Genomic DNA, 23,099 nt, shown 5'->3' on the forward strand with positions numbered 1-23,099 from the left:
GCAGCCTCCAGGAAAAAGTGAAAATACTTGACTCTTCATTTGCTTAAGCATTTATTGTCACGTATTAGCCTTTCCAGTAGCTCTCCAAATGCCAGGACACTTCTGGTTGCCATAGGTTATTACACTGATTAATTCTTTAGTGCTATTTTCTCTATTTGTCATCTTCATCTGCATGAGTGTATATACTGAGATTTGGCTTTCTTTATGGGAACTCTGTGTTGGGTAAATTAACTGTTTTTTCACTGTAGCCATTTATTTGATTTGTCTGTATTATGTTTTTAGAACATGCAACAATATTGTAGGAAATGGCGAAGTTCTAGGAGCCCTTTCAGGAAACATAGAATTTAACACAAGATCCAGGTCACAGCTTTCCGTGCTTGTAAAAATAAATTGAAAGAGGACAATTCATTAATTCAGCACTTGGCATTTTTTCCTTTGATCTTTCTCCAGTGCTTGCTGTGCTGTACGTGCAGTATTCATCTCGAAGGAGGGAAACAAATAGTTTTTGCTATAGAGGACTATAAAGCTGGGGAGAAGAAAAAAATATATATATTCAACTAATCTCTCCATGCATTTTAGAAAACAGAAAACAAGCTACATACTGGAAATAAAAGCTGCTTTTTCTGGTGTGAAACGATGTGATGTGGTTTTCTAATTCCATTATGTAGTTTCAGAATGAACTAAGGGTAAGTCTGTAATTTAAGGGTGTTTGTGGTATCTCTGTGTTGAAAATCAAGTTGTCAGACGGAGAGACATTCTATTTTTGTTCAGTTGATATCAGAGAGCATTACATCAAAGCAGTAAACTCCTCTTGTAAGAACAGATGCAGCAACCCTGAAGCCTATTTTCTCTCTTGTTACATTAGTGTTTAATTAAAGAAAACAACTAGTTGGAGGCAGTTACTTTCTGTGAAATGTAATGAAGATTTATTTTGTAAGTGACCTTCGCTGTATTAGCTGAATCAGTAATCAGTAAAATTAATGGAATAATCAAATGATATACAAACTCATAAATCATCGAGAATATGCTGTCAAAAATCCAGCTTTTAATATGTCCTATTGTTTCACAGCTGGATTAAAAATTACAACTGCTGATTCCTGCCTTGATGGGAACTGAAATGGCATTTAAAGGCTCTGCATGATGGAGGGCTACCAGGCCAAAAATTTTCACAACTGTTAATTTAGCTGTAATATGATTTGATGTCACAGGGGCAAAGTTGAAGTTGAGTACGGTGTTGTTGCTATCTTTCAGCAAAACTTGAATTATCGGTGTAGGCAGTCGCCAGTTAATTAGAGTAATATCAGTTTAAATGTCTGTCATTGAGGGTTAATGGTATCAAAGAGCTGCCTTGTACTTGAAGTACAGTCAAATCATCTTGAATAGCCCATTGTATGGAAGTAATGCGAGCACAATGATTTCACTTTGTCATAAATTACCAGGATGCCGTTTATTTTCATATTTCGGCTTCTATATTTAAAGAATTTTGGCAAGTTCTTCCTAGTCATGTCATTTTTCATGCTAGGCTGTTTTAATGGGTTTTTTGGCTCTTTGTAATTGTTTAACACGACACAATCAAAATTCCTTTCCATTTTCATCTAAAAAGAGACGTCTTCTGCTGGCCTACTATGAAAACGGGTCATGCCCTCTTCCACTGGATAGCAGGCTACTCTTGAAAACAAGTAATTCACATTTTTGCGCAGCCAGGCAGCAAAGTTCTTTCAAAGTATGCTGGAAAAACAAAGTACATGTATCAAAAAGCCCTCGACTGTAGTTGAAGTCAAAGGGAAAATATAATTTATAGCTTTTAACAAAGGAATCTTGGTTCTAGTTAGGTTAGTAGTGCTATTCTTTTCTACATTTATATATGAAATAAATTCGTCGGAGTTAGTTTGAAAGGTCCTAGTACATGCTTTGTCAGGCACAAAGCCATCAGTTGCAGCCGTAGAGATAATAAGCCCGTAGCTCAGGGCTCTGTCATAATTCTTCAGTGGACGTTTAACCTTTGCATCATCTCCAGCAATCTCTCAACAACCAGGGTTGGGGTTTAGCCAGTAGCACGTGATTTTGCTGACGTTTCCTGAGGGCGCGACCTTTTGGAGCAGAACTGGAAGGGATGCCAGCTGGGAACACGCTCGAGCTGTTGGCCGCACCGCGTCGGCCATGCAGTTTGAAATACAGCGCGGTTCTTCCTGTCTTTGCACTGCTGAATCGGGCTTTCGAAGCCAATATGATTGGGTTTTGGGAAGTCTCCCTGGTGCAGTGGGAGGTGTCCCTGCGCGTGGCAGTGGGGTCACAATTAAGTGATCTTTAAGGTCCCTTCCAACCCAAACCATTCTGTCATTCTATGAAATCAGGTTGGCAAAAAATGTTCTTGAGCTTGTCATCTATGAGCGTATACCTAAAGCTCTTCAAGTTAAAACAGAAATAAATAATCAGTGAACCAACCCCCCCAAAACCGACCAACTTAATAAGCCAGGAAAATCCTGCTGTCATTCCAGCAAAGGGGCAGAACTACCTTGCACCAAAGCATCCCGCCTCTCACATGTCAGTTGTTTGCTTTGGCTGGTCTGGTGCCCCGCGAATGCCGGGTGGGTGTCAGCAAGGCAGCCGCGTTTATCTGTTAAAATACGACGTAAACTCAACCAAAAGCTAAATAGAATGACTCATTCTTATATTAAATACAATAACGAGACGGACTCAGTTAATAAAAATGTCAGGTGTCATTTGTGAATTTTATACTTTCCCAGTTTCTGTGACTGGGTCACACCAAAGCTCAGCCGAGTGACAAGAACTCGGAAAACTCTGTTTCCTTCTCTGCCGTGTTAAAATGGAACAGCGTGTCGCTGCATTCGATGTGCTTCGGACTGTTGTATGATTTACTTCCAAGAGGCTATTGACTTTGGAATAATAGAGATCACGGGAAGAACGCAGGTGTGTTTAACTGGCAGGACAAAGGCAGAATTGTCCAGTGGCACCTGATACAAGTCGACAGTTGTCTCTGGTAGAGCGGCTCTCTCCGAGAGCAGGATGCACCCTTTTTGCCACCATGCAAATTATTTGTTTGTTCTTTTTCCTCAGCATGTGTGAGGTCAGTGCTAGCTGATCGATCCAAGTGAACCGCTGGAGATTCTTAAATAAGTAAAGAAATAAAAAATCTACATTCACGGTTTCCAAGATGGATTGCAAACGGTCCAAACCTGAAATTGTGTTGTAAGGGAACAGACACATTCCTCCCATCATTTTTCTTTACCTTTTCCACAAAGTAATTTTCATGCTGACTGGAAATTTTAAAGAGCGAGATTATTTCTTTTTTACTATAATTCAAAAATATTTTTTAAATGCTCTTCCTGATTCACCTTTTTTCACACTGAGTTCTAGAGAATTTCATCCTCCGCGCTTTTTATTATTCTTATAGTAAAAATGCCCTGGAAATAATGCACAATAAACAAAAACTAACTAAAGCTTATCTTAATTCACAGCTAATCGTGCATCTCTATCTTTTGAGAATCTCCAGCGTATATCCTGTTTCTGTTAGATTGTGAATTTCTTTATAGTGCATTATAGTGCTCTCGCAGAAAGTTTAAAGAGTCTTCTTAAAATACTTACAGCAAAAGAAGTATTGGTTGTCTCTGCTTGCTTGACAGCATTTTGAAGAATGTGGGCTTATATTAAGAAGTTCCAGGAGGTAGAATTAAAAAAAATAATAAAAATTAAAACTAGTGATATCACAATCATTTCAATATTAATGTGAGCCTAGAAAAAATTTCCAGCATCACTTGCAGAAATTAAACTTTCCATTCTTGTGAATTAATTTGCCTAATGTTGCATCCAGTCGACAGAAAAGTAATCCCTGCAAATGAAGCCTGGCTTTTGGCAGATTTAGGAAGTTTGGATGCGGGGATTGACCTGGGATCCTGTTTTTCACTGTGCGGCTCCGTGGGAGAGCACGTCCAGACTTTGTGCGTAGGACGCGTTCAGCTGGCGAAGAGTTTTAGTCACAGGTGTGTGCAGGGGGTGAGAAAACAGCCTGGCTGGTGGTGGGGTTTTGCACCGGGCTGGCTTCATAGGGAATTCCTCATATTGAAATGTCGTAATTTAGTTTCTTGAAATTGTGAGTCTCCTCAGGGTTTAAAAACAGGTGAGTTGTGATGCTGGGTTAGTATTTGGGTAGCATCATTTTCCTCGATTTAGGTGCTGGATTTTGTTTTTAAGGAGAAGACTGCTACCTAGCTGAGTATAGTTTAGCTCTTGAAAAGCTGACCTGGGAAGCTAGTTTCTGTATTTAGAAATTTGTTGTTATTGTCAGTCCATGTACAAAATACCTTAAGCAACTGTATCATAACACAGGCAGAACCTGGAGCACGCACTATCTATAGATTGTAAAAATTTTTCCTTCTGGTGGGGCACTTCTCGACACCCTCAAAATTTGAGTTGCTTGTAGTCAGTGAAGTTCCCACGGTATGTTTTGTAAGAGTAGAGAAGTAATTTCTGAATCACACTTGGGATTCTGGTAGGAGGTTGATGTGGTTATCGTGTGTTCTTACATCCTTATTCTACACCACGTGCAGCGTAATGTGCTCAGAATCTCAGGAGATCCTCTCTGCGCCTTCCGTAAATGGGTGCTTTTCCATCCTGAACAACCGAAGGTGGTAACAGGAGTGCTCAAGCTAACATAAAAATTTAGAGAATGAAGATAACTGCTATTGTAACAAAAAGTTACCAACACTTCCTGTACAAAACTGTAGGACCTGCTTTATTTTGATTGGTTTTTTGTCTGATTCGGATGTGAAATATGTCCTGCAACGCGCGCGGGACGTTGCCTCGCTTATGACACACGCATTGGTTACACTTAGTTGTTAAAAGACTAATCTTTTTTTTTCTTTCCCACCGTGTTTCTAGGCTGTGTGCTGTGTTTGGTGGCATCTATTGTCTTCGCCATCCTGTGCGGTGCCTCGTAGTGGACAAAGAATCCGGACGGTAGGAGTGGTATAAGTAACCTTCTGTTTATATACAAAATACGGCTGAAAAATGTGTGAAGTCAGTTTAAAAAAAAATGATTCTTCAAAGATCCTCCTTGGTATTAATAACACATCAACCTTGATTAAAAGTAATTTGTGTATAGGTCCTCCAGAACAGGGAAGTGGGTCTAGAATATAGAAACTAAATTAATTTCCCTGCAATATTACTACAGCTCCTGATCACCCAAGCTTGGAAGACAAATCATTTCAGCTGCCGGGGGGCTGGTGATGAGTGATGTTAGTTTTCCTTGTGGCCTTACCTACTCTAATTGATTTTCATCAGATGACAACAAAGCCCTCTGTTATTGCATTTTTAAAAATGGAGCTCACCTAAAGACTCGTCAGATTAATCTTTGCTGATAATGCATGTCACTCCAAGAGAAAAGACTTTAATGAGTTTTTAGGTAGATTGTTGTCATAAACTATGCTGCCCTCTTATCCTAGGATAAATTCTTTTACAACAGTATCGGGCCTGTAGGCGGGTTTAAAGTTGAGCTAGGGAAAATCAGCCCGGAGTTTTTTCCGCAGTGGCATTTTTCACACCTCTGTCAATCGTCACGGTTTCTGTTCTGTGCATTCTGTCAGTTATTAGTCTAATCGCAGACTTCTGCTCTCTTAAGAGTCTGTTTTCAGCTTAATTTCTCTAACTGAAAAGTTCCAAACGTTCTGTAGCAAATTTTGAAAATGAAGCTATAAAATAAGTAGTAACGTTTTACGGGGAAAATGAGTTAAACGGTCAGTGGCAGGTGTGAGTTGGACTGCACGAGGTACTTTGTAACTAGATTTGTCATGACATGGTCAAGTAGTGTCTGTTTTTCCTGAAGTTCTATAAACAACAGCTTTTATCTTTCTGTCACTTCCTTAAGGTTCTGAAGTTCATTGCACAGTTTTAGAGACGCAGATATGTTAGTATTTCATCCTGCGTGGTGCTGCTTCAAGTGCATCATTCATATGCAAATGAAATTACGCCCCTTTCACAACTCTCTATTTTTTTTACCAGGAATATTTGAACTTTTACTGTAGGCAGCTTTGTTTTCCAATAATGTTTCGATAGCTGACTGGCTCTTCCAGACAAAGCTTATGGTTGTCAGCAACTTCCAAACACCACCCTGTGGAGATCTTAGCTGGGCAGTGGAGCTGGTTGCCCCCGTTTCCAGCTTCTTTTGCACGTTCTCTGAAATGAATGTTTTCACTTTTAAGGTTGTACGTATTCCAAAAGAGTTGGAGTGTTTTGGTTTTTTTGCTTTAACCTGCTTTTAGGTTTGAATGTAATAAGTTCCTCAGACTTCCAGATAGGTTACAAGTGTCTTCTTCAAGCTATTAGGCTGCTTTAGTGGCTCACTTACCCCATTGTCACTTAAAACCAAAGGATAGATTATTAAGGTGCAGAAATATTTTTAAAAGACTTTACCAGACTTTCATTACTCCAGAAACATTGATCTGTTGCTAATGCCATTACCTGGTGCTGAATATGAGGAAGCACAACACATCCAGCTTCCCAGCGCTACTTCCCTGCCTTTTCCTCGGAGCCACCTGCCTCCTCCCATTCTTGCTTTTTAGATCTCCCATAGTTATAGAGCAGGGCTTCTACCAGGTAGCATTTCTGCATTACAATAAAGCGGAAAAACCTACAGAGAGAAGTGTCAGACATCTTTGAGATGATGAAAATAAAGCAGCTTAAGTCTGGACACTTTTTTTTTTTAAACAAAAAAGTGTTTTCAGCAATGAAAGAAGCATCATAAAACATTCTCTTTTTTTTCTCCTAATAATTTTAAAAAGTCTCAAACGTTTTGTTCACTATAGCAACTTTTTGCACACAAAATGCTGCGTTTCTTTGCCCGAGATAGATATTTTTATTCAGCTATGTTAATTTGTCTTGATTTTCTTCTCTCTCACTTGAAAGCAATACTTGCGCTTGCTGAGTCTTTTCCTTAGAGCGTTACTTAGCCACCTATCCAGGTAATCGTTACTCCCTTTCCCTTCTTTTTCTTCACATTTCTCTTCCCTTACTGTGTTTTCTCTCCTTGCACCAGCTCCGATTTCCTCATGGCTTTGGGCTTCAGTGTTTTGCTTCAGGTTTTTGATAAAAATCAGGTCTCAAGTTGTTAATGAGGGTATTTATGCGTTACTGAGCTTTTGAGTCAACAGGCCATTAATAGTCCTTGGCGAGAGGCGAATTCGTACCTCGTCGGCAGTGCGGCTGGCGCTGTGCCTTCGGAGGCAGCTTTCCTTGGGTGTGAGCAGGTTTGAACTCCTCACAGCAGAAATCCAGTCAAACTGTGCAGTATTCATTAATATTTCGTGAGCATCTTCCCTAGGCTTCCAGACTATCAGTATCTTAGTCCCATTTTGAATATTCGTGCTTTAGTACACGTAAGGAGAATTTATACTTGTAGATACAGCCTTGATTTTCTTCTCAGACTTTTTGTTGGTGGTTTAGAGTTTAATTTGAAGTCCCTAATTATCACCAAAGTTGATTCCAAGTCTTGTGTAGACGTGGTTAATGTTCTTTCTAGCACAAGAAAAATAAAAACCCATTCAGTGTGTAGTTTAATTGCATTTTCACTTTTTTACTACCCATAACTGTGTACAGAGAACAGTAGATTTAATCTCCAACTATGCAATTACTTTTATCATTTTACTGGAGTCCTTTTTATAGCTTATAAAGTGGATTCAGGGAAGACAGCGGGAAAATATAGAAACTTTCAGACATAGTTATTTTAAGGTTTTGTTAATCCACTTGGCAATTTCTATTTTTTTCTAATTTTTTTCCAGGTTGTAGCAGATTAGATCTGCTATTTTAATACATACGCAGAAGATCCTGCGTTCTTGATAGAACTCTGTCAGAAAATAAAAATGACATCAAATTCATTAGGTCGAATGTCTGCATGATAATTATTTGTCTTTTTGGTGTTCTCTGTGTTTACTTTTTTTGTTCTCTGTGGTCACTTTTTTGGGTACACGTGATAAAATTTAAGGGATTTTAAATTATGGGGATTGCATTAATAATAATGGTAGGCACTTATGTTGATCAGACTTCCCATATGTTTCCAATTACGTAGTTGTGTCTCAAGAGTGGAAGAGATATGATGAATGGAAATTTATACATCTGTAATAAAAAGATCTAGCAAACACCTAGTAATTTACATATCTGCCTTGAAATATTGCACGCTGGCTTTGTCAGTGCTGGTAAGTCCATTTCAAGGATGTCGCCCTTAGTCCATTAGTTTGGATAATGAGCCCTATAAAGTACATTTATAACTCGTGGCACTGCAAGGAGATGGATTCTAATTTTCATCCTTTTATCTAGACACATTGAAAGAAGGTCAGTGGAGGGTTCTGTATGATTCATTGTCCCAACACATATCAGATGACAGAGACCTGATAATGTCAGTGCATAAGTGTTCTCCATATTTGGAAGCAGGACTTGAAAGAAATTTTCTCAGCATCATGCTTTGAAGTGAAGTGGAGACTGAAATTAAAAGCCCTATCTCTTTTTCTGTTTAAAATCTTATCAGACGTATGACCCGATAGCGATTCCTGAACAAAGGAGGGGAAGCAGCACTTAGCAGGAAAATAAAAAGCGTGTGGTTGCTGTGGCTGGCTTTGAGTGATGCAACATGACATTTAATCAACCTTTCCCCTTCAGTAATGTTTCAGGGAAGGGGGCGGGGGTGGCAGGGGAAATTGTTTCATAAACAATAAGAAAGGTTATAATTAGAAAGGAACTGTTTGCAGTATTCAGATGAGTGCTTGAGAAGGAGATCAGGTTAAGGCTAAGAAAAAGCTTCTTCAGACTTGAAGTGAAACGCGTGTTGTGTGGAATGTGATGGGAGTTGTGTGACGAGTACTGCTCGTTCCAAGTTAAACAGTTTGAACGTAGGTGTGTCTGGAGTATCCAGAGTGCTACAAAGCCAGCATTGGAAGTTAGTGTGTAAATGTCACGTGTGTGATGTCATGAACCTCTTGCACTTTGTCAGTGAGCTTTGTGGACGCCCTTCTCCATCCTCGTTTCAGACTACAGAAGCACCTGGTTTGCTGAAGCTGGTGGCAGCTGATTGCTGTTACTTCTTTTGGTTATCTACTTTCATAGAGAGGTTTGATCGCAGCCGCTAACGAATAACTTGAAGTTCCAGAAATGCTGTTTATTCCTAAGGCAAAACTTGCACATCAGGTACTTACTGATACAGGACTAATGTTGTGCCGCGATAAAACACATTTAAATCTGTGAGGGAAATCTGTCTCAAGCATCCATTTGTTTCTTTTAATGCTCTCATATGTGTGTGTGTGTGAGAGAGAATTTACTGATTTGAGTCTCATATATTAAATCCATTAAATCCATTGAAACACTGAGAAACTGATTCAGAAGAACTTTTTTAAAAGAAAAATGCGGTAACTTTTGTACACCAAGCAAAACTTAAGTAAAGCTTTGCTTTATTTGTTTATACAGTAAATGCTCTGGTATTGCAGAAAACCTTAAAATCTTGTTTTACAAATGAGTGTTAAGCCTTAGAGGTACTTAGGGTTTAGAAAAAAGCTGTAAGGAAAGAAGTTGTAGCATATGTATTTTCCTTGCCCTTTATATTGCAAAGAAAACCTGCAGGGCTTTCTAAAGCTGTTTGCAGTGTCTCAAGCTGAGGACAATACGTACAATTAAATAAAACACACGTCATGGCATATAGGAGGCAGCAGCAGAGGTGGTTTTTAGTTGGTATCTATTTGTCTCATATATGCGGTTTAGTTTCATATATGTCATGTCTACATCTGAAGTTTGCTCTCTCGTATTTTTCCCAATTAAAATCTGAACAGTGTATCCCGTTCCCATATAAGCTGTCTGGTTCTTTCTTCCCTGCAGTTTGCTTTTCCGTCCCATTTGTGTTCGGGCGCTTGCGTTACACTCGACTCCTGAAAATTTTTGTGGCAGAGTCTCAGTTTGTACTTCTCATTTTGGTTTGACCTGCTGGTATTCAGAAAGATTGGGGTGGACGGGGTCTTGGGTTGTGTCTTGTTGGATTTTGAGTTTGGGAGTTGTGTTTGGTTTGGTTTGTTTTTTGTTGGGTTTTGAGTGGGGGTTTTGTGTGTAACTTAGAGATAAATATTACATTTAGCCACAAATATAGAAGCTCCGAAAAGTTGTCTCATAACAGTGTGATGCATACGTTTCTCTGCAATTTTTCCTTACACCTCAAGTTAATTTGCCTTTTACTTTGTCAAATAATATTGTCAAAATAAACTTGTGTTTGATAAAAGTTACTAACGGAGGAGAAATGACGCTATGATAGGGCAGCACCTACAAAATAGTTGGCAGTATTGGTTGTCCATGTCTCATGTGGTGAGAAGTATATGCCATTTTCCTGTACAATCAAACGTCAGCGTTATTGGCTTATATTTATTCTTTCTTTTAAAGTGACCAAATTATTAATGTTCACATACCATTTTCTGTAAGGGCATTGCATGTAAAGATCATAGATATCCGGTAGAATAGGTAAGTCCAGGATTTAGTTATCAATTTCAGTTGAGTTGTTTTAGGGATTCACGTGTAGCCAGCTTATTGGAAAGACAGAAGTGATTTGCTTTGTACCTTCATTTGTTACTATATGTATAAATTTCTTATTTTACTTTGATTTATTTATTTTTTTGTAACAGATGCAAGGCTATTGTGGATCACTTTGGGCAGAGAATAAGTGCGAACTATTTTATTGTGGAAGATAGTTACCTTTCAGAGAGCACGTGCGCAAATGTGTCTTACAGGTATGTCATAAAACACGAAACACAGTAAATTGCTTTAAATAGTCGTATATAAATTACCCTGCAAGTTAAGAGATTGTTGTCTCCTGGTTAATCTTAGCAGTACAGTTTCTGAGAATAGTTTTTTCTCTTCTTCTGAATACTTGAGGGCATCCTTTCTGTCTTTGGGTTTTCTTAAATTGTGCTCAAAATCATATTCACCTTTTCCTTGTAAAAAAAAAATGCAGTGGCTCTAAGTGCATTTGGGACTTCATACTTGTTAAAAAGTTTTCATGAGGTGGAGGTGCCGGTTGCTGTTCTCGCTTCAAGTTTGTTTGGGTTTAGTGAAGTATTAAAAATTATTCTTTGATTTTTGTTGTTCTTGACAAAAGCACTGTATGTATACTGCCTTCTTGACAAAAGCATTGGATGTATACTCGCTTCATCTTAAAAATATTGCAGATAAGGTATTAGCAAAACTGTAGTAGAAGGTGCAGAAAGAATCATCCGCAACAGAGGAGTAAAATCTTCCGTGCATGAGCTTCACCCTAGTGCTTTTCCCTTTAATCCAAAGCATCTTGTGCTGTTTGGAACATAAGAAGTCCTGTAACGTGCTGCTGCTCATCTTGATCAAATAAACAACAGAATTTACTAAAAACCAGAGGTTATTCAAACTGGTTTCTATAACAGCACTGGTCATTTATTTGTTGTTGGAAATGCTCCATTAATGTTCCAGATGTTTTCCCACTTCAGCAACAGGCCAAATACTCCCCTAACACTCCCATTAATAAAGGTTATCTGGTGAAACAGCCTTCCCGCAGGATGATGTTTAGGCTGGTATTGCTGAAGCCATGAATCCAAATTGCTCTTTTTTACATTTCTGTGAAATGTCATAATTGTTTTATTTCATTGTAGGCAGATCTCCAGAGCAGTGCTCATTACAGATAAGTCTGTACTAAATACAGATTCCGAGCAACAGGTACGGATCAATTTGGTGATCAATTTGAATTGTCTATGTTAATATTTAGGTTTTGGCAGGACTCAATTCATGCTTTTATTTCTGCTTGAATCCAGCTTTTTTAGTCAGCTCTGCTGATAATTGCTAATTTGTTAGTCTCTATCAAACTGTTAGGAATTATTTAAATATTTTTTTTAGTTCATTGACTTGGGTTTCTATGTTTGGTTTGCACTATGTTAATTACAGAGTTTCTCAGCTGCTGTCTTAAAGGTAGATCATGTTGCTTGCTTTTTAACAAACTGTTACCTTTGGTATTCTGTTAACTGGGGATTACTTCCCTTGTCTAAACTTCGTTCAAACTTCTTCTTTTTAACACTTTTACTGTACAAAGATTTTATCATACACTTTCAGATCCTTCTTCAAATGTTCCTGCTTTGTCAGTCTTTCCAGATGTTAATCTTCAAGGATATTCATTTGTGTTAAGTTTCTTCTGTACGCTTCCTGTATTCTTACAGTTTAATTAGGATCTACAGAGTAAGAACGTGATGACGAACGAGTCTGCTCTTCCCAAGCCTTGTTACTGACAGTCCCACGAGAAAGATCTCGAGTGATTCTCACCTAGCGGTGTTCTGCTCGATGTTCAAAAAAACAACGTTGCTGTCTCTTGCCAACAGATTTTTAAACTGTTCTCTTTTGGAAGGAGTTGTGATACGAGTTTTTCTTTCTGTTCTGCCATTCTGAATGAAGGTGGCCTTTGCTGACTAGGCAGAAATCCTTGATTCTGTGGGATCGATTGCACAAATTCCTACTAACAAACCGGAAAATAAAATTGTGTAACTGTGTAATTGTCTGCAGTTATTTTTCACCTTTACTCCAAACTCTGTAGGTTGCCCCATCCTCCGTGTTACTCTGCGTTTAAAATAAGTTGTTCTTTTTGCTTGATAGGTTTCCATTCTGACAGTGCCTCCAGAGGGTCCGGGCAAACCGGCGGTTTGCGTCATTGAGTTGTGTTCCTCAACCATGACGTGCATGAAGGACACTTGTGAGTACAGGTTCTGTGTAATCTTTTGACTCGGTCAGCTCTGAAACAAAATTTGAGATACGTCGGTCTCGTTCTTTTGCTGCACGAGGACCAGTGTGCGACCCGAGAAGAGGGTGTGCACGAGGTTCCTGCTGCCAGCACGGGAGAGACAGTCCAGTGTCTTCATTCTGTAGCCCCTGTGGGCTGCTGAGTAGGGCTTGAGGAGTCAAACTCAAGTCTTTTGCATTCAATTATTATTTTTTTTAATTTACACATGATAATTATTTCTTTAAAGCCCTGTTGTGATTTTCACGAGGATAAAGCGTAGCATTCTATATTTCCAAATGGGAATTTCCAGACGTTCCTTTTAACAGTCGTGGGCCTAATAAGCTTGGTAGTTGTAGTTTTTGTAGCACTGGGACAATATTCTGTTTACAGTAATTATAAAATAGCACCAACAAAGAGCTCTTATGACTGCTGTATTGTTTTTTAGAGTAAAAATATGATTAATTCTACATTTTTGTTTATTTTGAACGTTCCTTGAGATAAGTGAAGATTTGGCAGAATGGCAGAGGAGGTTTGTGGAGAGCACTGGCACGCTCTTTCTTCTCCACTGGCACTGGCTGAGATTGTGCAGACTTCAAGTCAAAACATAAAGGTTTTTTTAAATTGGAAATGTTTTCTTTGTGAAATTTGGTTTGCAAAGAATTTCTTTTACCACTATAATTAAAGGGCTAAAACTCACCCACAGTGCTCAAACCATTTCTGACAAAACCTGTAAGCAAAAAGGTGGGATTGTAGTTAACATAGATAATTTTAATATTTTTTTTTCCCATTTCAGACTACTTTTGAAATTTAACAGAACCTTTATGCTATGGGACTCTGTGGTGTTGTAAAAAATGCTGCAGATTTTTGTTTTCCTCAGGACAGATTCTCAACACAAACATCAAGTGTATTCCAGTATTATTTCTAGTAGAATATTTTGTAGCGTATGTCCTTGTTTCTACTTTTTTCTTAATCAGCATATACTGAACAATTAATAAGTAGGTTAATATTGAACAATTAATAAGTAGGTTAATACTTATTTTCACTTACACGATAATAAATTTTTCCTTCCGTAGATTAAAAACACCCTCTAAAGCACGTGAATCTTCTGGGTAGTTTGTTGTTAGTTTGGGTTTTTTGGAAATTAACTACCCCAGCTGTGCTATTAAATTGAAATTCAGGCTTCTTGTATTCTGAAAGTTGAAATAGATGAGCAACAAAATGTTCTTATGGGGTATTTATCTTTTGTTCCAAATTCTTCTTCTCAATTCTTGTATAGATTACCAATTTGGGGCACTATGGAAGACAGACAGAATTAGAGGTTTCCTGACCTAATGCTGTTTAATGAAAATCAACTATACTAATAACAAATTTGTTTTACTGTTACCTAGGCTTGCACCCTCTTTGCATATGAAAACAGAGGGAAATAAATGATTGTCACTCAAAGTTATGTTTCCTACTTTAAAAAAAACCACAAGGGTGGTGAAGAACTTAGTGCTCTAAGGCATTTTGTTAATATTTATCCGTAAAATAGCTTTATTTAAGGGTTCACAAAACCTACGTGGCAGGAAATTAAACTACAGGATTGATGTTCAAGTAGATATTATTAGTTTTTTGAGAATTTCTGTGGTGTTGAAAATTAAGATTTCTGTTATTTATTTTTCTCCATAAGTACTTTTCATTTCACAAGAGGAGCTACTACAGTCCTTAATGGAATTTGTCTTCATATATTGAAATAATATAGGTGTAGTTTAGGTATAGCTGAATTCTAGTTATGGGACATATTTCATAATTTGAAAAACCCCAACTTTTACATCATTATCTGTAAATGGGTTTTAACCTGACTGATTTCTCCTTCAAACAATTATTTAAGATAAGTATACAAATACATCTACTCTTTGATCACACTGCATAAGTGACAGGCACATAATCTGTGTTGCCAGTTGAGTGGAACCAAACTCCTTCACTTGCCCTAAAAATTGAGACTATAATGATGAAATCATGAACTAAACTCATCGTTCTTCTGGCTCGAAGAATTACTTGAAGACAAATGTTGGCAACCACTGTAACTAATGCAGTTATACCTGAGTAAATCAAATATAATCAAAATATATACTGATGACTGTGACTTGTAGCCATAACCTTAAAGATAATAAAAGAGATTTTAGAGAAAGTAAATTATATGAACTTTAGTGATTTATAGCTGGGGTTTTTGAGGAAAGAATAGATTATACTACAATATTTGGGATTGCAAACGTTTAGTTAAGGTTACAGAGAAGCTTTTGTTATCACCACCTGTTCTCTTTTACTTTTTTAATTACTTACTCCTTTTAGAAAGAAGATTTGGTTTTGGTTAAATAAGAAATGAATATCTATGTCTGGATATAACCCGTGTTTGTGCACTATGAAAGAAGAGCGTGAGGGGTTAAATTTCTGGTCCTCCTGGAGTTGGTGTCAAACTTGGTGCTGTAGATTCAAGTACGATGAACTTGTAACTAAAGACACAAATATAGCCAGACTGCGGGGTCAAAAATTTGTCATGTGAGTGTAAAATAACACCGTAGCTACACACTGGCATTAAGGTCATCAGAAATGTTCGGTGCTGAGGGAAAAATGCGTCAGTTTAACCTTTGTGCCAAGCTGTGGTCAGCTTCGTCGTGATTCTCTTCAGATCCTTCCTGCTGATACATTCCCAGACAACTGTTCAGGGGCAAATGAGTCTGTTAATGCGGTTTTATAAAATGCTTTAAGATGGGTCTTCTAAACACCTGAAGGAATGGATATAAAATCAAGTGGATAAAGCAGCAGCGTAGCTGGTTCTTTAGCTGAATGAGACCAGTGGAACAGAAAAGAGGTCACAACTCCAGCACTTTGCAAGACAAGATACATGTGGGAATAGTATGTTCCATGAGTAATCTGATGAGCAACTTTATTTTCAGTAAAACAAGTACATTGGCAAGAAATCTAAATACCAAATTGTGTTATGGAAGCAAAACTGAATTTTCACATAGACAAAATTGGATTGGGGCATCGATTTGCCCGTGCTGTAAGGTTAATTTAAATTAATTATACAGTTCCACAAATGTCTTCTTGTGGTCCAGAGTGTTTTCATGTCAGCTTTTTCCAGTATGAGTTTGCTGTACCCTGTTTGTTCTGCTGTTCACAGAGCACCTCTTGAATTCAACTGCTTGAAATGAGTTTTGCAGATTATCAGAAATCCTTACTGATGCACCGAACCTAATTCCACCATTACCCAACCACAATTTATTTCTCCCAACCTATGAGATAGCTTCCTAATTACTCCTGGAACTTAAGCCAGACTTAAGAGTAGCCCATTCAGTCCCAATTTAGCTCTTCAAGGAGAGTGCTGGTGTGGTATTTGTGGGTTTATTATGTTGTTGGACTGTCAACACGGATAACGATGTTCTTGGGGTTTCTCTCTGTACCGCTGATGTTAAATCACGCTTCCATCTTACCAACATATATGGAGGAAAGGTAATTATGAGATATATTAAGAAAAATTCTGTGTGGTGTATATACGCCGTGTTTCCATAGTACAGTACTCCTCAGGGTTAAAGAAAGTGATTTCTCTGAAGAGAGGGCTGCTCTGCCTTTTAAAAATTGTAAATGATATTTATGTATCTGTGTGGTGGTGATTGTAATTGGTTTGTGTTCTCTCTTAACAGATTTAGTCCATTTAACCTGTCCATCAACTAAAACCGCTAGGGAAGATTTAGAGCCTGTTGTACTGAAGTTATTCAATCTAAATACAGAAGGAGGTAAAAATAAAGTTATTGTGACATTATTTTGCAAAAATATAATTTACCCGTACAACTAAAGTATCTGTTACCGAACATCTGAATCTGTCATCAGAGTCAACATATGGTGAGCTGCTTTTTAGATAGCAGCATTTCAAAGTAAAGTAATCTATTTTGAGCGTGAGATTGATTAGGCAGATGTCAGGGTTTTTGTATTCGTGATCTAATGTTTCAAGCCTTCTTCAGCTCTGGTTTAATTGCAGTATACTGCAAGTCTCTAGGACCTTTTTAATTTTCCACCTTCCATTTTTCACGTTGCTTTTCAGAATGTCTTTCAAAGGTTCAGTAGTGAAGTAAGTCCATTTCTTTACACCATCCTGGTTTTAGTGATTTCTGTTACCTGGGTGTCCTGAACAAAAGTTACTAAATCCTCCAAAATTAGCGATCCGCTTTTCTGCTCCAGCTGCCAGTTGTGCTCAGGGCTATGAGTTTTTTAGTTCTCTCTTGCTGTCTCTTATTCTGAGACTGTTGCTCATCCTTTTGTTGTCTTCCTTGTTTGCTGTTTTTAGTTGAAATTCTCTGGATTGTGCTTTGGGCGGTGGAAGCAGGAAGGTGTTACACGCTGCAGTGTTACCAGAAAGATAGATTTCCAATAATTTCCAACAATTAACTATTTGGCCCTAAATTCAGGGAAACCTTGCCAGCTGCTTTCATGAGCTTTAACCTTAAGATGGACAATTTTGCAGTCCCAGAGGAAAGTACCTGTTGACGAAGCAGTTGTTGCCTGGAAAGAAATTACCCCTGAGATACTTGGAGCAAGGTCCGCCAAAGTCTTTGAAATTTAATCCCGAGGTCCTCGATTTACTCATGTTTTTGATAGATGCTTATGGACTAGGTGGTGTGCACGTGGAAGATGTTGCTGTGCTCTGACCCTGGCAAAGCATTTTTAACTATAACGTGTTTCTGCTTAAATACAGTAAATCATAATTCTCCTAAGAGAAAACTGTACTTAGCTGTCAGCGGAAGTGCTTTTGTACATATATACACCAGTTAGTAGGATGTGGAACTATTTTCTAATATTTTTAATTGATTTGCTTGCAACATGAACTCAGGTAGAATTTTCTGTTTAGAAAAAAGTAAATGCAGTTTTTTATGTGGCCAGTCTTTTAACACTCAGGGCTCCGTAACCAAGAACAGTGTTTCATGAAGGGTTGAGTTCGGCTTTTCCTAAGTTTGTCTTTCTGTCATCTTTTCCGTTTTTACATTTTCCCCCCTACCTTTTAATGAAAAAAACAAGTATCTTATTGATTTTATTAGGCAATTAAGTGCTTCTGATAGGAACTGAAGTATTAAATAATGTGCATTTTGTTTCTTTTTTGCTTACAGGAAAGGCATCTTTGATGTCCCAAAGATGTAAATTTTTTACTGGGTTTGTAGTACAAGAGCCATTACAAACCAAGTTTTTACAATACAAGTGGGGTTTGTAAATAGAACACTTTTAGATTGGAGAGCTACAAACACTTTCCAGGTTGATATTTGTTAGTTTAAAGCCCATTAATTTCTCACTTTTAATATTCAATATAGAGATTTTCAGGACGGTGCCATGCGCTTCAAAGGCGCGATGGGTGAAGAGGAGATTAGCTTGCAGTTTAGTGTCTTCTAATCATTTGGGGGGCGGGTTAGCATTAATCTTAATGTTTAAAGTGATCCAGTTCTGAAATGATAGATTGTTTAGAACCTGACTGAAATTCTTCTGTAGAAACTCTGTGATCACAGGGGTCCTCAGGTGCACTGAGGCACTGAAAAGCTAGTTTTCACTGACACATAGGCCTTTTTATCATCAGGATGAGGTAGTGGTCGTATTTTAATTAAAATGTCAGAACAAATACTGTTGGAGTTATTGAAAATGAATCACCAGATAAAGTGAGCACTGGGCCATGGCAGGTCAAAGAGGCAAAGTCACCTGGAGAAGAGGACTCCATTCATTTTCCTGCCTAAATGAGGAAGAAGTAACTTTTATGAGCAATGTGAACTTTTAAATATATTAAAGAGCATCTTGCCCTGTATTAAGGCTCAGACTTTCACAGGCTGATGAATTTAATTTATATTTCAAAGTGTTCAGTATGGTTAGCACCTATTTTTTAAAAAATATTTGACAGTTATAAAAAGATACTGAAGGAATAGCATAGATTTATCTCTTTTTTTTCTAATTCAACTGCTTTAAAATACTGTTTTGAATGCTGTTGTTATCTAGAAGTTTCTTCCTTGGAAAGAGGTAAATCTCGCAAGGTCTTTTACAGGCTTCATTTATTTCAGAGCAGGTGAAATACCAGAAAGGGGACAGCAAATATGCCAAACAAATAGTATCTATTAAGCTGAGAATGCATGTTGTGTCTTCCTCCCTTGCGTTCTGCAGGGTTAAAAAGTGACCTTCATCTTCCGGGAGGTTTTTCTGCCTCTCTGCAGAGGGGTTACACCAATGTGCAAAGTAACTGCACAAAGGTACAGATGATGAACAAGCGAGACGTAATTTGTGATCATTTTGTATTTGTAAGGAGTGTTGTAGCACAGCACGAATCCTCCGTGAAGCGTAGATAAAGATAAATTAATCCTTGATTTTCATTTAGCAGTATTCTGCTTATCGCACATCTCAAACAGAGCACTTGTGGGCTTTCTTAATTCTTTACCTGTGGTTAATTTGAGGGGGAGGTATTCTTTGGGGATTTTCCTTTGTTTTCTTTTATTTGAACCATGAGCATTAGTGACTCTCCTTAGACTGGCTTGAAGACGCTCGATTCTAAAGCACACGGATGTCTGTTAGGAGAAGAGCTCCCGTGCAACGATCAGCTATTAAATGAGGGGGAAAAAGTACACATCAAAAATAGCCTTGCATATGGATTGCAGTAGCTTCAAGTTGGCACAGCCCGTGGAGGACTCGTTCAGACCGTCATATGCTCATGGAGTTTATCCAGAGGAAACTAGATAAAATCAAGTGGAAACGCGTTAAATTTAGACCAAGCTTCTTGGTAGCGTGCTCTTAGGTGATAATTGGTTCTTATGCGGCATAGTGTGAGCGGAGTAAGCAGACTTGACCTACCTAGGGTTGTAAACGAAAAGAGAAGTATGGTGAAAGAGTACCGCAGAAAAGAGTGGCAACTAAAATTAATTGGCTTTTTTTAAAAAGTGTATATTGTATACAGTAATTCCATGTTAATCAATCAACTTTTAGTATGCTACATTGTGTATTTCCTTTATTACGCATGAACATTACTTCTTTTTCTTTTCAGAGACGGAAAATGAAGAACTGGAAAAACCTAGAGTCCTCTGGGCAGTCTACTTCAACATGAGAGATTCTTCAGGAGTTGAGAAAAATGCATATGATGGCTTACCCTCAAACATTTATGTCTGTTCTGGACCCGACTCCGCTTTAGGGAATGACTGTGCTGTCAAACAGGTAGGGCACGTGATTATTTTTTTCAGTCACAGAATAATTTTGAAGACCTCAGGAAGTCGAATACAATCTGCTTTTGTTCTGGGTTATTCTGCTTAATGCAGCCATAAAACTTCACAGCTAGACATACAAAAAAACCTCTTACTTAATGAGCAGAGTGCATGTCAGTGGGATTGAGAATGAAGGAAATTTGAGAAAAAATTGGTTGATCCGGTAGCATTGGGAGTAGCAGGTAGTTAATCTAGAAGGCAGCAATACCTAAAGGTGATGATCTTGTAGAATGGTTACTTGCTCTAATACCGTGGAAAGGAAAAACTGACAAATAATACAGAAATACAGATGATAGTTCCCCAAAATCTGTAGCCTGAGCGTCTGGTTCCTGCTAACTAGAATCCTGAACTGAGAACCACCTGCACCTTGCCTCACGGTGGGCGCACTGTACCGGTTCTCGCTTTAAAATGAACTGTTAGTGCTTTGAAATTGGAGGTGAAGAGTGAAAGCTTCCTAAACAAACCTAGGCAGGTGGAGAGAGCACGAAATAGCCAGCTTCCATGTTGGCAACAGACACAACGTGCAGGAACGCCAGGTCTTGGAGGGCAAGTATGCAGAATTTCATAAAGCACTTGGTGTCAGACCTCTTCTCGCACCTTCCTTCTGCTGCTGAGCGGGAAACGAGGTCGTGAGAATGGGGAGGTCATGACTTGCTCAGCAGAAGAGAGCTACAGGAACGCTTCTGGTCCGAGATGCCCCGTGATGAGGGAGGTGTAACCTCTTGGGTGAATCTATCCCAGCGCTCACTGTGGTGTTTTCTCTGTGCGGCGCTTTCAGAGCTAACGCGAGGACACTTCCGCATCTGCGTAGGATTAACTGACACGTGTCATTTTTCAAGCTGTTTTTTTAAAGACCGTGTTGAGAGAATGTGCATGCCATCTTCTAACCAGTTGCTGGATTTTTTTATGGCCAACATAAACCTCTTAAAAACAAGATTTTAAAGTGGACATAGCCTGAACTGTAGGGTTGGAACAGTATAATTCAGGGCTAATAGTACCCTTCATTTTGCTTTACAAGGCAGTAATTTGCCTCCCAAGAGGATAAAGAACTGTAAAATCAAAAAATAATGCAAGGCAGTTATTCTGGCAGCGGTTTTAAATTGTAAATGAGTTATTTTCTGAACGAGTTTTTTAAACTCTTGTTTAACCCAGTGCAAGTTAAAAGCTGTCCAAACACGCTTAAAACCCAGCCTATTTTTAATTCTTATAGCCACCCTTTCTAGCATTCAGCTTTGTCTTACCTTAAGAGCTTTTTTTCCTTATCAATGACCAATGGTATTTATAGATCAAGCTGTGTCAAAAGACACCACAGCTTCTACAGATTATCCCTCCACAGCTCGATAAACAAATTACTTCATTCTTACTTTATTTTAATTGAGTGTTAAATTCTTAGCAGAATATTGAATTCATTTTGATGTCTACAGTTACTTGCCTGAGGACAGGCTGAATAAAATGTAAAGTGCCATTTACGATTCCTTCAAATTCTGTATCTATGGATCAAGCAAGTCGTCTGGCTTCCAGTGTTCTTTCTTTTCGCTGCTACAATCTGACATGTATTATTATGTATGTTCCCTGCAGTGTTTCAGATTTCTGAGGCATCTTCATATTCGTAAGAGGAAGCACTAAAATCATCGTGCCAGTATTTGTCCTTTAACTTGTTTGGTTTTGTCTGTATCTGGAAGGATTTCAGTTACTCAATTCCGCTCCTTTTGACCTACTGTTACCTTCAAAAAGTTAATTTTGTACGTTTTTAGAGGGATATTTTTATCCTTTGGACTCGCTAAACAACTTTTTCAAATTACCAAGCCGTGGTTTTGAAGTAGAGAACAGGATTTTTTTTTTTGGTACGTTATTTCATATACTAATATAAGTAGTTTTAAACCATTTTAAATGGGTATGGAAGAGTGAAATTTAGGAAGCAGAATGAAAAATTCAGTTTAACTGTGAGTCGACAGGGTCATTTAAGCAGTTAATAAGGGAGTCCTACATCCACATGCTGGTGATAGAAATCCACTGCTGGTGGGCACCCAAGTTTTATCACCGAAAGCTGTTTGGTACCTGCTCAGTGATGTATTAACCTGAAAACAATTCCCTCTTGTCCAGGAGTCGGCATCGTGTAATCAGCCTTTGCGGTCGGCATTCAGTGACCCTGCCGTCAGCTTTTTCGGCGCGGTGTCTGGTAGCGGGAGGAATCTCAAGATTAAATGTGTTCTTGCCTCTGTGGGAGCTCTCGTCCCAGGTCGTCTGCGGGGCAGAGTTTACTGAACAGACAAAATCGAGAGGCCGTGGTCCTTTGCCTTTTTAGAACCCCAAAACGTAACTGTGTTGGTTGTCTCCGTTTGCCTCGGAAGCCTGAGGACTTGGAAGAGAAAACCTGTAGGGAAGGGTGAAGTGCGTGTGGATTAGTAAATACATTCCTGAGTTTCTGTAGCTTTTTTTTTTAAAGATAGGCTGTTTGCACAAATTATTTAACACTATTTAGCACACCGAGTCCTTCTGTTTTGTAAAGGATTTCTGGCATCCAGTGTTTTTATCAAATGTCTTGATCTCAAGAATTCAAAGATCGATGTTTTGTTTCTTTTTCTCCCAGATTTTGTAGTTGTATTCTGTACGTTTTCATAACAGCTACCCTCGTGTTATCAAGAACACATTTCTTGTTAAAGTCTTTCAGTGGACTTAGTTTGTAAACCTCGATGGCATGAAGAGTAAGCGGCATTGCAAATTAAAACCTTGAGCTATATCTTAAAGGTAACCGTCCTGTTATCGGAATCCAGGTTGCCTGCGCGGATCGTTCGGGAAAGGGATAATTGGTGCAGACAGGTGTATGCAAGTAACTCATTGAAATGATAGACGTGTTTTTCAGATTAATTGTGAATATATACAAATATGCAGATACGATAGTGTGATCACTTGTCATTGGATGAGAATAGTTCTCAACTGAGCCCTGGATGAGCTGTTCAGAAAAACAGAAGTGAGGATGATTTTTTGTAATTTTTAAATTTAAGAAGGAAACTCGCATAGATTTGGGGATAATTCGTGCACACAGATGTATGCGTATAACTCCTTGAAAT

The 23,099-nt window shown here is 38.4% G+C and overlaps 1 protein-coding gene across 1 annotated transcript in view; it reads left to right on the forward strand.

Moving 5' to 3' along the window:
* Positions 1-23,099, forward strand: part of LOC104276986 (rab proteins geranylgeranyltransferase component A 2-like) — a 41,609-nt gene that overhangs the window by 17,714 nt on the left and 796 nt on the right. Inside the window, exons 9-14 of the mRNA XM_009873483.1 lie at positions 4,900-4,977; positions 10,665-10,769; positions 11,661-11,724; positions 12,649-12,745; positions 16,456-16,548; positions 19,815-19,981. Coding sequence (XP_009871785.1) covers positions 4,900-4,977; positions 10,665-10,769; positions 11,661-11,724; positions 12,649-12,745; positions 16,456-16,548; positions 19,815-19,981 — 604 coding nt within the window. The remainder of the gene's footprint in view (positions 1-4,899; positions 4,978-10,664; positions 10,770-11,660; positions 11,725-12,648; positions 12,746-16,455; positions 16,549-19,814; positions 19,982-23,099) is intronic.

Source organism: Apaloderma vittatum, unplaced genomic scaffold (assembly GCF_000703405.1).
Source record: "Apaloderma vittatum isolate BGI_N311 unplaced genomic scaffold, ASM70340v1 scaffold15227, whole genome shotgun sequence".
In the NCBI taxonomy this organism is placed as follows: Eukaryota; Metazoa; Chordata; class Aves; order Trogoniformes; family Trogonidae; genus Apaloderma; species Apaloderma vittatum.